Source organism: Panthera uncia (genome assembly GCF_023721935.1).
Source record: "Panthera uncia isolate 11264 chromosome C1 unlocalized genomic scaffold, Puncia_PCG_1.0 HiC_scaffold_3, whole genome shotgun sequence".
NCBI classification, from domain to species: domain Eukaryota; kingdom Metazoa; phylum Chordata; class Mammalia; order Carnivora; family Felidae; genus Panthera; species Panthera uncia.
The window spans coordinates 13745267-13757043 of record NW_026057584.1 but is presented as its reverse complement, the minus strand read 5'-3'; the positions used below and the strand labels follow the sequence as shown (position 1 = coordinate 13757043).

The 11777-nt window shown below is 45.1% G+C and overlaps 1 protein-coding gene across 5 annotated transcripts in view; it reads right to left on the bottom strand.

Moving 5' to 3' along the window:
• Window positions 1-343: 343 nt before the first annotated feature.
• DOCK10 (dedicator of cytokinesis 10) overlaps window positions 344-11777 on the bottom strand; it is a 268151-nt gene continuing 256717 nt past the window's right edge. For all 5 annotated transcript variants that reach the window (XM_049615823.1, XM_049615821.1, XM_049615819.1 and 2 more), the window contains 5 exons: window positions 10016-10226; window positions 8400-8590; window positions 6429-6529; window positions 6138-6276; window positions 344-1091 (listed from right to left, as the gene is read on the bottom strand). In XM_049615823.1, the coding sequence (XP_049471780.1) occupies window positions 975-1091; window positions 6138-6276; window positions 6429-6529; window positions 8400-8590; window positions 10016-10226 (759 nt within the window). In that variant the 3' untranslated portion in view covers window positions 344-974. The remainder of the gene's footprint in view (window positions 1092-6137; window positions 6277-6428; window positions 6530-8399; window positions 8591-10015; window positions 10227-11777) is intronic.

Below are 11777 nucleotides of genomic sequence, written 5' to 3'. Positions count from 1 at the left end.
AAAGCAAGTCACGTGGTCAAGTCTAACTTCAAAAGAGGCAGGAACGTGCACTCCTACCACAGGTTTATAGAGTGTAGAGATGGAATATTTGTGAAGAGTCCTATTAAATACCACAACCCTTAAGATTCTGATTCATTCTATCTTCCCCATTCTAGTGATCTAACTTTGGAAACCCCTGGCCCATCCAATTGATCTTTGGAAGAACTGCCTGGCTGCTGGTTGAGTTCTTTTCCTGCCTTCTTGAAAAGGCACCGCAGGGAGTGAGTGTAAGATTGCGTTAGCAGACGTCCAGCAGTGAACCACTTTTAGGAGCAATTCACCCACTCTTCAAGAGGGAACCAAATGCAAAGTAATTGTATTTTTTATTTCTATGAACAACAAAATACATAATTTCACATCCCATTGCTTTTGAGAGCACATATATTACAAATAAAGGAACTCCACAAACTTTAGAGATTAGTATTTATCAACATGTTTGTACACATACACAAATATTTTAATATAATGGTATCTGAAATGTTATTCATATAATTTTAGCACTGTCATAAGTATTAACTAAAAAGGCTCTTTTAAATTTGGTAAAAACCATATATTTTACAATCTTCTATTTACATTTGGAATATGCTTAAATGTTACAAAAACATTCACTTTGACCTTTAAAATCTGTGTACTAGGACTTGGTATTGAACATATTATAACTGACAGCAAACTTAGGGTTTGCTTTTGAGCTACACATTCGTTGGAATTTCACGGCAAATATTCAGCTTGGCTTGATCAATGCTGCTCAAAGGAATAAAAAAATCATAAGAAATGTGCAAAGCCGAAAGCTGGCGAAATTCTCAAGCTAGCGAGGTAAAAAAAAAAAATATTAACACTATAAAAACTTCAAATAAATTAAGTCTTTCTCTTCCCCGAGATGAGCTACAAATTCAGAAGGGTCCCTTCGAGGCGCGTCTGATGCAGTAGACCTCCGTTCAAGCGTCCTCACTGGCTGAGATGGAGACAGTGGGTAAAGGGGGAGCGGGCCTGCTAATTACTCGTGGACAGGTTCGCTCCGCTCCGCGCTTTGACGGGTCGTCCCTGTACATAATCTTGACAGGACAAAACATAGCGAAAATCGAGAGTTTCATGTTAAAATCACCAAACGCGAAATGAAAAGCCAGAACAAGGATCTTTTTCTTCCCCACAAGGATTCTGCAAGCTTTTGGAAATGTACTTATTAGAGTAGTTCTGAAGAATTTTTTTTTTTTCCAAGCCCATGCCGTCAGCATTGTGGCAAGATTTAAAATAGCTTCACGGCATAAGAGACTCTTAAAAACTGAGAATAAACTGAGGGTTGATGGGGGGTGGGAGGGAGGGGAGGGTGGGTGATGGGTATAGAGGAGGGCACCTTTTGGGGTGAGCACTGGGTGTTGTATGGAAACCAATTTGACGATAAATTTCATATATTGAAAAAAAAATAGCTTCACGGTACTCTTCAGCTATCACATATGAATTTATAAGTGAACCGCTTTATGATGGTATCTGAATAATTCCAGAATTTTACTTCACTTTAAAAGTTTGTAATTCATATTGTCATCTACAAGAAAGGGAAGCATCTGAAAGGTCATTTAAATGTTTGCCTTAATGGAAATTTAATGTACGAAAAAAAATATGCCTTGACCTGACTTTGAAAATAATATTAGCATGTCAAATAATACTCTCCTGTCAGATCTGTTCAAATAATGAAATGTAAATATTATAACAAGAGTAGACCCCCTGGACATCTCTAAGATGTATCTCTGTAAAGAAGAGACTTAATGAATATTTCAAATTTCTAGTTATGAAGATTTTCCCACTAGCTTCACAAATTACTGTGGTTTAGCTCTAACCTTCTTCTAAGACAGATTAACACTTCTGTCTGCACAAGGCACCAAGCATCTGGGTACCCTACACTGCCAACAAATTCTTACGATCAACACCACAAGTTCTGCGCCAGTAATTTGGGAAATAATGTGTGCAGAGAGTATCTGAAGCTCCCAGAACAAGATGACTTTGCATCTTGCCTACTTGGCACTGTGGCAGAGTAGATCTGTTCCTCTCTCTGTACTTTATATTTGAGATCCATTCCCGCTGCTGACTTCACTATGCTAATGTCCTCACCGCTGGAGCCGACTCCAAATGAGCATCTTATATTTATGTTTCATCTAGTTACTTACATGTATGTCTCACGCCTCCATTAAAGGACGCTTTGATGTTTTGGCTACTTATAAAATAGTGTGGCGTTCCGGCTGCCTATAAAGGTAGTTATTGTCTGCCTGTCATTTAGCAACTCCAACTGCTTTATCTCGTCTATCCTTTTTATCCTCTTCCATCTCATTCCTTACACTGACGTTTCTTTCACGAATTAGGTGGCTTTAGGATACCCTGTTAGCTGCGATTTTTCTGGACACTCTTGGAATGAGTTGCATAATTAATTCTATTTCTTTCTTTTTGTTAATTTTTAAAAATGTTTTATGTTTTATTTTTGAAAGAGAGAGAGAGAGAGAACAGGGGAGGCCAGAGAGAGAGGGAGACACAGGATCCGAAGCAGGCTCCAGGCTCTGAGCTGTCAGCACAGAGCCTGATGAGGGGCTCGAACCCACGAACTGTGAAATCATGACCTGAGCTGGAGTCGGACATTCAACTGACTGAGCCACCCAGGTGCCCCAATTAATTCTATTTTTGTTTTTCTAAAGTTCTGTATCTATTCTAACCCTTCCTTCCTTCCTTCCTTCCTTCCTTTTCTTTCCTTTTCTTTCGCAGCAGGCTAAAGTTTATTAGAGTATAAGATCAGAAAGGAAGAATGGTAGGAAAGCTTTCAGAGAGGGGACATTCAAAAGTGAATGCCCACTATTTCTATTTTTAAAGGTTCAATGGTAGAATTTCTCTCTTCCCTGTAATTATATATGTAACTTTCCCCAGAACATGTCATGAGTATAAAAGTATGTGAATGTATTCATGCTTACAGATTATGGTTTGCTCATGCATTACAGGATTACACTAAAATTTGACTACTCTTCCCTCCACTACAGTTTGAACCCAATCATTATGGCCAGGTGCCTTTTCATTAAGAAAAATTGAGAAAAGAAGCAAATAATTTTTGTTGTTGTTGTAAATCTGAACTGAGATAAATAGCCATTTTTTAAAATACTATGGACTTTGTAGATCTTTATCACTGGCTATCTATTTCTGATTTCAGGAAATTGTTCATTACAACCAACAAATAACACTTGTCGATACTTGCCATGACAATAGCTTATTTTGCTCTAGATAACTTATGTTTTGCTATGGACAATTTATACTTATGACTGATAATTATTGATTAACCAGTTCTTCCTCTAGAATCTCTTTTACAGAGCTAGGAGTTAATACTTTGTCCTCATTTCAATCTAAGGTGGAAATGTAGTAGAGTAAATCAGTTTTAAGGAAAACTTTTTTTGAAGATACCATGTACATGTTACAGGACACATATTGTAGTCATTGTCCCATATATAAATACTGATGTCACAAATTTCCAGGACTGGGAGAAAGTCGATCTTTCCTGCTGACAAATTGGTCTATTTTACTGAATAATATGATCTGTGCCATCCATCCATTTCTTTTCTTTGTGTCAATTTCTAGGAAGCACAGAACCTTTGTTTTGACTTTGCTTCTTTTAGCAAAGGTTTCCTGGGAAAAAAAAATTATTTTTCTCTCCTCTTAATCACCTGGTTCTTGTCTTTGTCTCTTGTTTGTTTTATTTTGTTTTTGTTGCAATTTGAGGTATACGGAATCTCTGTTTAGGATACCAATGAGCTCAATCAAATATACTTTATAAATTGGGGGAGTATGAATTTTCTTTTTAAAAGCTAAGTTGTTGGGGTGCCTGGGTGGCTCAGTCGGTTAAGCGTCCTACTCTTGATTTTGACTCAAGTCATGGGCTTAGGTCATGATCTCGCGGTTCTTGAGTTGGAGCCCTGAATTGGGCTCCATGGCTTGGGATTCTCTCTCTTGTTCCTTCTCTCTCTGCCCCTCCCCTGCAGGCGTGTGCTCTCTCTCTCTCTCAAAATAAATAAATAAAATAAACTTACAAAAAAAGCTAAGTTGTTAACTTTGATTGGCAAGCTTCCCCCCACCCCACATCAACCTATCTTGAAATGGAAATAAAGTTCTTCTAATGAAACACTCAGAGAACACTAGCCACTATGGAGATATCTGGGGAATATGAACAAGTAGGAAGGGGTAGGCAGATTAGAAGGCCACAAAGGACAGTGTAGACAAAAGGAAAGAAAAACATACCACTTTTGCTTATAGTACTGAGGGAAATACTAGACACAGAGGAACAGAAGCTGTACAGACACGGACCGTGACAAAGCTGTCAGGAAAAAAAAGAGAAAAGCATTTTTTTTGCCAGAAGTTTCAAGGTCAGATGCAATTTATAGTTGGAAACAAGCATTTCTTTACCACTTTTCCCAACTTTAAGATCCACTGCTTGTTATTTTTGTTTCACTCTCAGATGTGATCACCCCTTGCAAGCGAGGCATCCCTCTTGAGTTTTTAATTCCCATCACCTCTTAATCATCTGAAACCACTAATAATAATCCCTCATTGAGGAATCCTAGCCAGGAAGATAAATGATCTCCAACGTAAGTCCATTAACCAATCTTTTTGGCTACTCTGGAGAGTTTAAAATGTGGGTAAAAGGAGGGGTGCCTGGGAGGCTCAGTCGGTTAAGCGTCCAACTTTGGCTCGGGTCATGATCTCACGGTCCATGAGTTCGAGCCCCGTGTCGGGCTCTGTGCTGACAGCTCAGAGCCCGGGGCCTGCTTCGGATTCTGTGTCTCCCTCTCTCCCTGCCCCTCCCCTGCTCACGTTCTCTCTCTCTCTGTCTCAAAAATAAATAAACATTAAAAAAAAATTAAAATGTGAGTAAAAGGAAATGGAAAAGAAGAAAAAAGAAACATGTGGGAAATGCACTCAGAAGAAAACATTCATGTGATACATTTCAGGCTTTGTGAATAGTGTGGATAGTGTTCGGCCATTTATTTAAAAAAAATTTTTTTTTAACATTTATTTATTTTTGAGACAGAGAGAGACAGAGCATGAATGGGGGAGGGTCAGAGAGAGGGAGACACAGAATCTGAAACAGGCTCCAGGCTCTGAGCTTTCAGCACAGAGCCTGACGCGGGGCTCGAACCCACGGACCGTGAGATCATGACCTGAGCCGAAGTTGGCCGCTTAACCGACTGAGCCACCCAGGCGCCCCAGTGCTCGGCCATTTAAAGAGATGAAAGGAAACGCATTTTTAGTGAGTGGCTACTATGCATGAGGCACTATCAGGAGATTATTCAAATTGTCCCCCTCCCTCAATTATTCCATAAAGAGCACATCTAACTTCTGGAGAGGGCCACGGGTAATAAGATAGATGTCCAGGTCCAGTGTGAGAGTTGATGGATGCTGGGAAGCCAAAGAATAATGCTTGGCTTTGGACCACTTGATTATGTGTCCCTCCCAAGTACCGTGATTAATGAATATCCAGATTTTGTGCACAGCTTTATAGAACATGCTGGCTACATGCCAGAAATCATGGATAACTTGCTGGTGGGGTAGAGGATCGAGTTTTACCCAGTTCTGCACATCTTCAGGAGGCCCAGCCTGTGTAGAGGCAGTCTCCATCTTGATGAGCCAGGCCCTTAGTCCTGGCGTTCCTCTGGAGTATGGTGCAGAGACCCCTGGTGGCGGAACTGTGGGACTCCGTGTCACAGCCTGGGAGTTGGGACGTCCTACATCCGGGACGGGAGTGGCAGCAAACCTAGCGGAACGTCGCCCGCTGTTCCTTACTGTCTAATAGGTTCCATCTGTTCTAGAAAACCAATAGCTCATATGGTTTGGCTAAACATATCTGAGAACTTCGGAAATCACCTGGGTTCTCATCTTCTCTTTTGTTTTTTAAATAGATTTTTCCCCAACCTGATCTCTGTTTGGAGAGGCACGGAATGTTGTACGCGGAGGAGGGAGCAACTCAGCGCCATGGTGGTCACGAAAGAGAGGAGGCATTTACAGGCCTCCTGGCACCGGGGCTAAAATGGGCACTTCCTATGAACTGGCAGCGTGGGCCGCCTCCAGGAAAGTCTTACCTGCTCATTCATGATTGTGGAGAGTTCACTGAGCATGTCCTTATAATGGGACCTCAGCTCTTCCTGGTACTCCAGCTGATCCTCCTTGATGAGGCGCTCATTCACATCAAGGGCCTGTCCACACGCGTCTGCAAATTGCCTTTGGGGACAGCAGTCAGCAAATTAACGGCCAGCCCCAGAAAGCGGCAACTCAAAGTTCGGCCTCGGTGAGACTCTGCTGCCTTGGAGAGGGTCGGGCGGGTGGGTCCTGCCTGAAGGAGTTCCAGAACATTCCGACAAAGAAAAGCTTACCTGAATATTTCCTTCAGAAGTTTTACTTGGTTGTCAGGGTATCTCTTCGCATTGGTTTCTTCAAGGAAAGCTCGTGCGTAGGCCATCGGCCCAGCGTTAACCTGTGGGGGGAGAAGAGAAACGTCTGAGGAGAAACCCATCTCCCCCTTGGCTGGAGCCTTCTCCACAGCTAGAAGGAGTAGCTTCCATCATGCAGCGCCCACATCTTCTCATGCTGCTGTGGGGTCCACCGATTTGTTACCTGTCTTCTCTGCTGTCCCCCCACTCAGAAGTCAGTAAGTTACTGAAGGATCCCGCTGCGTGCTATACCTCACGGTACCTTCTCTCAAACGGTCACTTGTCCCTCGTTTCACATTTTTTGTCACGTCTGCCCTCTGCTTGCACCGTTATTTTCTTACTATCTTTGAAAACTAGACTCGTTTTGATTTACTCACGTTGAATTTTAATATCTGTGAAATCAAATGTGTGATGTACTACTTATTTATTTATTTTTTTTCTATTCACATTCAAGTCAACCCTTCACTATTAATGGCAGCCATTCGCGTATGCACCCCCCTGGGAGTCACTGTTTCACCGGATTCCGCTTAACAGTCTGGCCTAGATTCTGGCCGGAGGAGGCATTGATCAGATTTGCCGAATGAATGCACGATGCCAGGACCCACTCCTGCTCGCACACATGCGTAGGCTTCCATTCACGAAGGAGTCCGTACCCTTTAGTGCTTATGGTCTCTTCATGTGACTGTGGGGCTTGGAAGGAATAAGGTCACAGCAGAAGGAAGCTAACACTGTATTCGAGCTGCCTTCAGATGCCCGTGCCTGCCAGGTATTGCCAGCATGGCACAATGAGTAAACACTCTGGATGCTCCCTTTCGTGCCCCCCGGTCCAACGTCCACCTTCCTTGACACAGCTCTATGCTGAGAGAAGCTGTCCCGTTTGGAGGACAGCAATGGTTCTTTTGCCTTCCGGCTTAAAAAAAAAAATTATTATTACTATTTCGAGTCAGCCATGGGGACACGCAGAAAAGGTGGGCGGGGAAGAGGAGAGCAGGTCAACATCAGGGTCGGCCTCACTGATTTTTCCTTTTTGCCTCGGGCTCCTATGTAGTTCCACACGGCATTGTTATGGGCCTGCCTTTGTTTAAAATTTTAACTCTTTGCTCATTATAAATTGTTGGCATCGCACAAATATTATTCTATCCTGGGTACTGAGGTTTTTGATGCCCACTTACATTTTGTGCCCGAGGTGAGTGCCTCACCCGAATCTCCCTGGTCCCAGCCGGGCTGGGTTTGTTGGCCACAGGGTTTCCTCTGTGTGGTCCTCTATCTGGCAGAGGTGGCCTCAGCAGCTGGCTCTCCCAGCTCTCGCTTTATTCAACCCACTCTTGTCTCCTCTCCAGCTCCGGATCTAGGGGCGGGTAACAGCCCCTTGGTCTTGTCAGCTCCTGTGCCCACCTTGTTGTTTGTCCTAAATACTGCTTATACCTCTGCAAACAGTCTGTTTGTTCTCTTTTCTTTAATCACCCACAGTGAGCAGGCCATCTGCTGCTTTACCAGGCCCCTGACACTCAGATAAATACCGACACACATCTTGTGAACCAATAAACATTTTTAAAGGATTTGTTTCTGAACACGTTCGTGAGGCTCTCACGGACAGATATTGACGAGACAGCTGTATTTGTCATTCATTCATTCATTCATTCGTTCACTCATTAGATTTTCGAATATAGAATAGAGTTTATGCGGAGAAGATGGGAAAGGAGGATTTTATTTCAGCTAAACTTAAAGAAAAGAAAAAAAGGTTCGTCTCCTGGTGTTCGCACTGGCAACAAAACAAAGTTTTCAAGACTCAGAAAAAGTTGCGGATGGTATCAGAACAGAAAAATGGCTCTCACATCCTCTGTCAGAAATTTCTAGGGCACTTGGTACCAGGTGCCACGGGCCGTGTGTGTCTCTGCTCTGGACAATGCCTACCTTCACGCTGACACTTCCTTGGACTTTGAGCTGCAGTCTGATCATGTCCACCTCGTCCATTGTGCAAAGCTGATTCAGCTCAGAAACTTTCTTGGACATCTCGTCAATGGCCACTTCGATAGGATTCAGTTCTGTGCTCGACTGGCTTATGACTTGTATTCGCTTCTTCACGTAGGGGAACAAGTGACTGGCTGCACGAAAGCAACGCGAGAGAATGTAAAGCCTGAGGGTTAGGGACGCGTCCAGGGTACCCCTGAAGGTCCGGATGATCTTGTATCTCTCTTTTGGAAAATGTTTATTTATTTTTGAGACGCACACACGCGCACGCACACACACACACACCGTGCAAGCGGGGGAGGGGCAGAGAGAGAGGGAGGCACAGAATCAGAAGCAGGCTCCAGGCTCCTAGCTGTCAGCACAGAGCCCCACGCGGGGCTCGAACTCACGCACCGCAAGATCATGATGTGAGCCGAATTCGGTCGCTTACCCAACTGAGCCACCGGGGCCCCCCTTGTATCTCTTTTTTATACACAGCACATTCCACCCTGCACTTTTTCTGTGTATGTGAGTTATTTTTTCTCCTGTATACCATGGTGTCTAACGTCTCTTAGGTTTTGGCCCAACTAATGTTGCCTGGCTTGCTCTTACGCACCTGGCTGGCCAACATGTCCTCGTTCTATGGGCTGGATTAAGGCCTTTACAGTCTCCAACCACTGAAAAGATTACAGTTTCCCTCACAACTTATAATTCAAATAAAAACGACACTAAACCACACTAACAAATGCTTCCGTCTCCACCAAATAGCACGTTATAATCTCTTTGTTCCGATCGTTTACGATAAAAGTTCTGAAAAAGTTTCCCGGAAGATGAATGTGTCCTGTCATCTGGATGTCGCTGCTATTCTTGTATCCATTGCGCTATCCAGGACTGCTCATCAAGATTCTTCTAGAATACCCTCGTGCGTCTTTCTCCTCCGTCGGCCTGAGGGGCCCCTCCCGCATATTCCCATTTTCTCTCTCATACTCTGCTCACCTGAACGTCTTGCTTTACTTGGCTCTCTCCTACCAGACCGTGAACCCTGAGGCCAAGAGTCCTGTTGCATTTGTTTCAGCTCCCAGAACGGCGCCCGGCACCTAGCAGGCGCTCACGGCACGGTTGCTCAGGAAGCGAGAGGCTCCCCGGCTCCTAGAGTAGCTCTAGACAGCGCTGGAAGGGATGTGGGAGGTCATCCCCTGCGTTCAGCTGACACGTGAGGAGCCCCAGCTCCAGAATGGTTTCGAATCTTGCCCCAAGCACAATTCTGAGAGCTGCTAATCCTCAAGTCACCGGGGGTGGGCTCAGGGAGGGACGAGAGGTTAAGTTCAGAGCTGTTCCCGGGACACCGGCACCATGACCTTTGCGGCCCTGACGTCTACAGGGAAGGGACGGATGAGGTAACCGTAGGGGCGGTTTCTCTTCTGGTTGACTTCCCAAGGGGGGGACGCCAGCTCTCCCCGGCCGGCATTCCTAATTTCGCACACGTCGGGTGGCTGTCCGCGAGACTGCGACCACCCCCGCCCCCCACCAGGGGGCGCGCGTTGCAGCCAGCGCTCCGCCCGGCCGTGGGCGGCACTTACTGGTCAGCACGGTGCGCCTCTTGCACTGCTCCTCTACCCCGCCGTGCTTCTTGCCCGACAGCGTAAAGGGCGTCTCGAAGACGAAGCGGTTGATGTTGTGGTGCATCTCGAAATCCGTCTTCCGGTCCTCGATTTCCTTTTCCTCGAAGAATGGTGTGACATAGGTCACCTGGATGTAGGCATATTTGGGGTCCAGATCCTTGGGGTTTACCTGGGTGGACGCGTTAACGGGGGAAGAGAGTGGTGAGCCGCAGGTGCTCCGGGAAGCGAGCAGGGCGCTCGGCGTTCCCCCCGCTGGCACCCTGCTGGCCTGTCCCTGTCCCCGTGGGGAAGAACAGGCAGTCGGATCCTTTCAGAGGCTGGGTGGCCCTGGAACCACAGAAAGAGTAACTGGCCGGACTGCGGTCAAGCGGCCAGATGGTGGCAGAGGTAGGACCGGAGCCAAACTTTCCGGTAGTGACGTTCTTCCAAACATACGCACCTGGCTAAGGCGTTTCACTTATAATCCTTTCTTTTCTTTTTAAGTGTTTATTTTTGAGAGAGAGAGGGCAGAGAGAGAGAGAGAGAGAGAGAGAGAGGCAGAGAGGGAGACACAGAATCCCAGGCAGGCTCCAGGCTCTGAGCTGTCAGCACAGAGCCCGACACGGGGCTCGAACTCACAGACCACAAGATCATGACCAGAGCTGAAGTCGGACGCTTAACCGTCTGAGCCACCTAGGTGCCCCTCTTTTCTTTCTCTCCTGTAGTGAATGTCCTCACTTTTGTCTAGAACACAAGCTTTTTTTTCCTTTTTCTTTTTATGTATTTTTGAGAGAGAGAGAGAGAGAGAGCAGCAGAGGAGGGGCAGAGATAGGGGACAGAGGACCTGAAGCCGGCTCTGCGCTGACAACAGTGAGCCCGCAGTGGGGCTCAAACTCACGAACCATGAGATTATGACCTTAGACTAAGTCGGACGCTCAACCCACTGAGGCACCCAGGCATCCGGAGAAAACAAGCTTCTTAAGAGTAGAAATATATCTCCTTGTCCTTCTATGATTCAGCCATGTACCTAGACCTGGGCTCAGGCTTGTGAGGTAGAAGGGGGTTCTTTGTTGGCTGAGTGGATTAACTGGTTAGCCTGTCTCATGATTGCAAATATATTTATTTTCAGTTTCTCTAATACCTTCTCTTATCTGCAATAAGTCATCCTATATAATTTCTTTACTAATTCTGCTTTGGTGAATAAGCTTCAGAAATAGCAAGCAGGCTAGGGGTCCCAAGAAGAGCCAGGGAATTTTCAAGGTTGGAAGAGATGATTCTCAGCCTCTTTTCTAAAGATTTCTGGAAGAATTTTTAAACTTCTTCCAGCTTTCTCCATCTGTTTACGTACTCACTGCCTATCTGATTCCAGAAATTTGAGGAAGCTCATGAACTTATTTATGATGTTCCTAAAATTATACTGTAAGATGAGTATAACTGTATCTACTTTACAGATTAAAAAAAAAATTCAGAGTGGTTATCTAGTTTCTCCAAGATGGATCACCAGCTGATAGAAGGTGCCATGATGGAATGAAGACTGCAGATGCCTGCCACTAAATTGGGCATTTTTCTCATCTCACTAGGAACCCTATGTTTCCTATTTAGGAGTGCCACCATGAGGGTGATTCGAGTTCTTTCCATCTTTAAGGGGAAGGGGATCTTACCTTTCAAGCTAAGGGAGAGAGTGGCGGGCACATCGTGACAATTTCTGCCCAGACCCAGGAATCTCATGCCCCGATCCCTC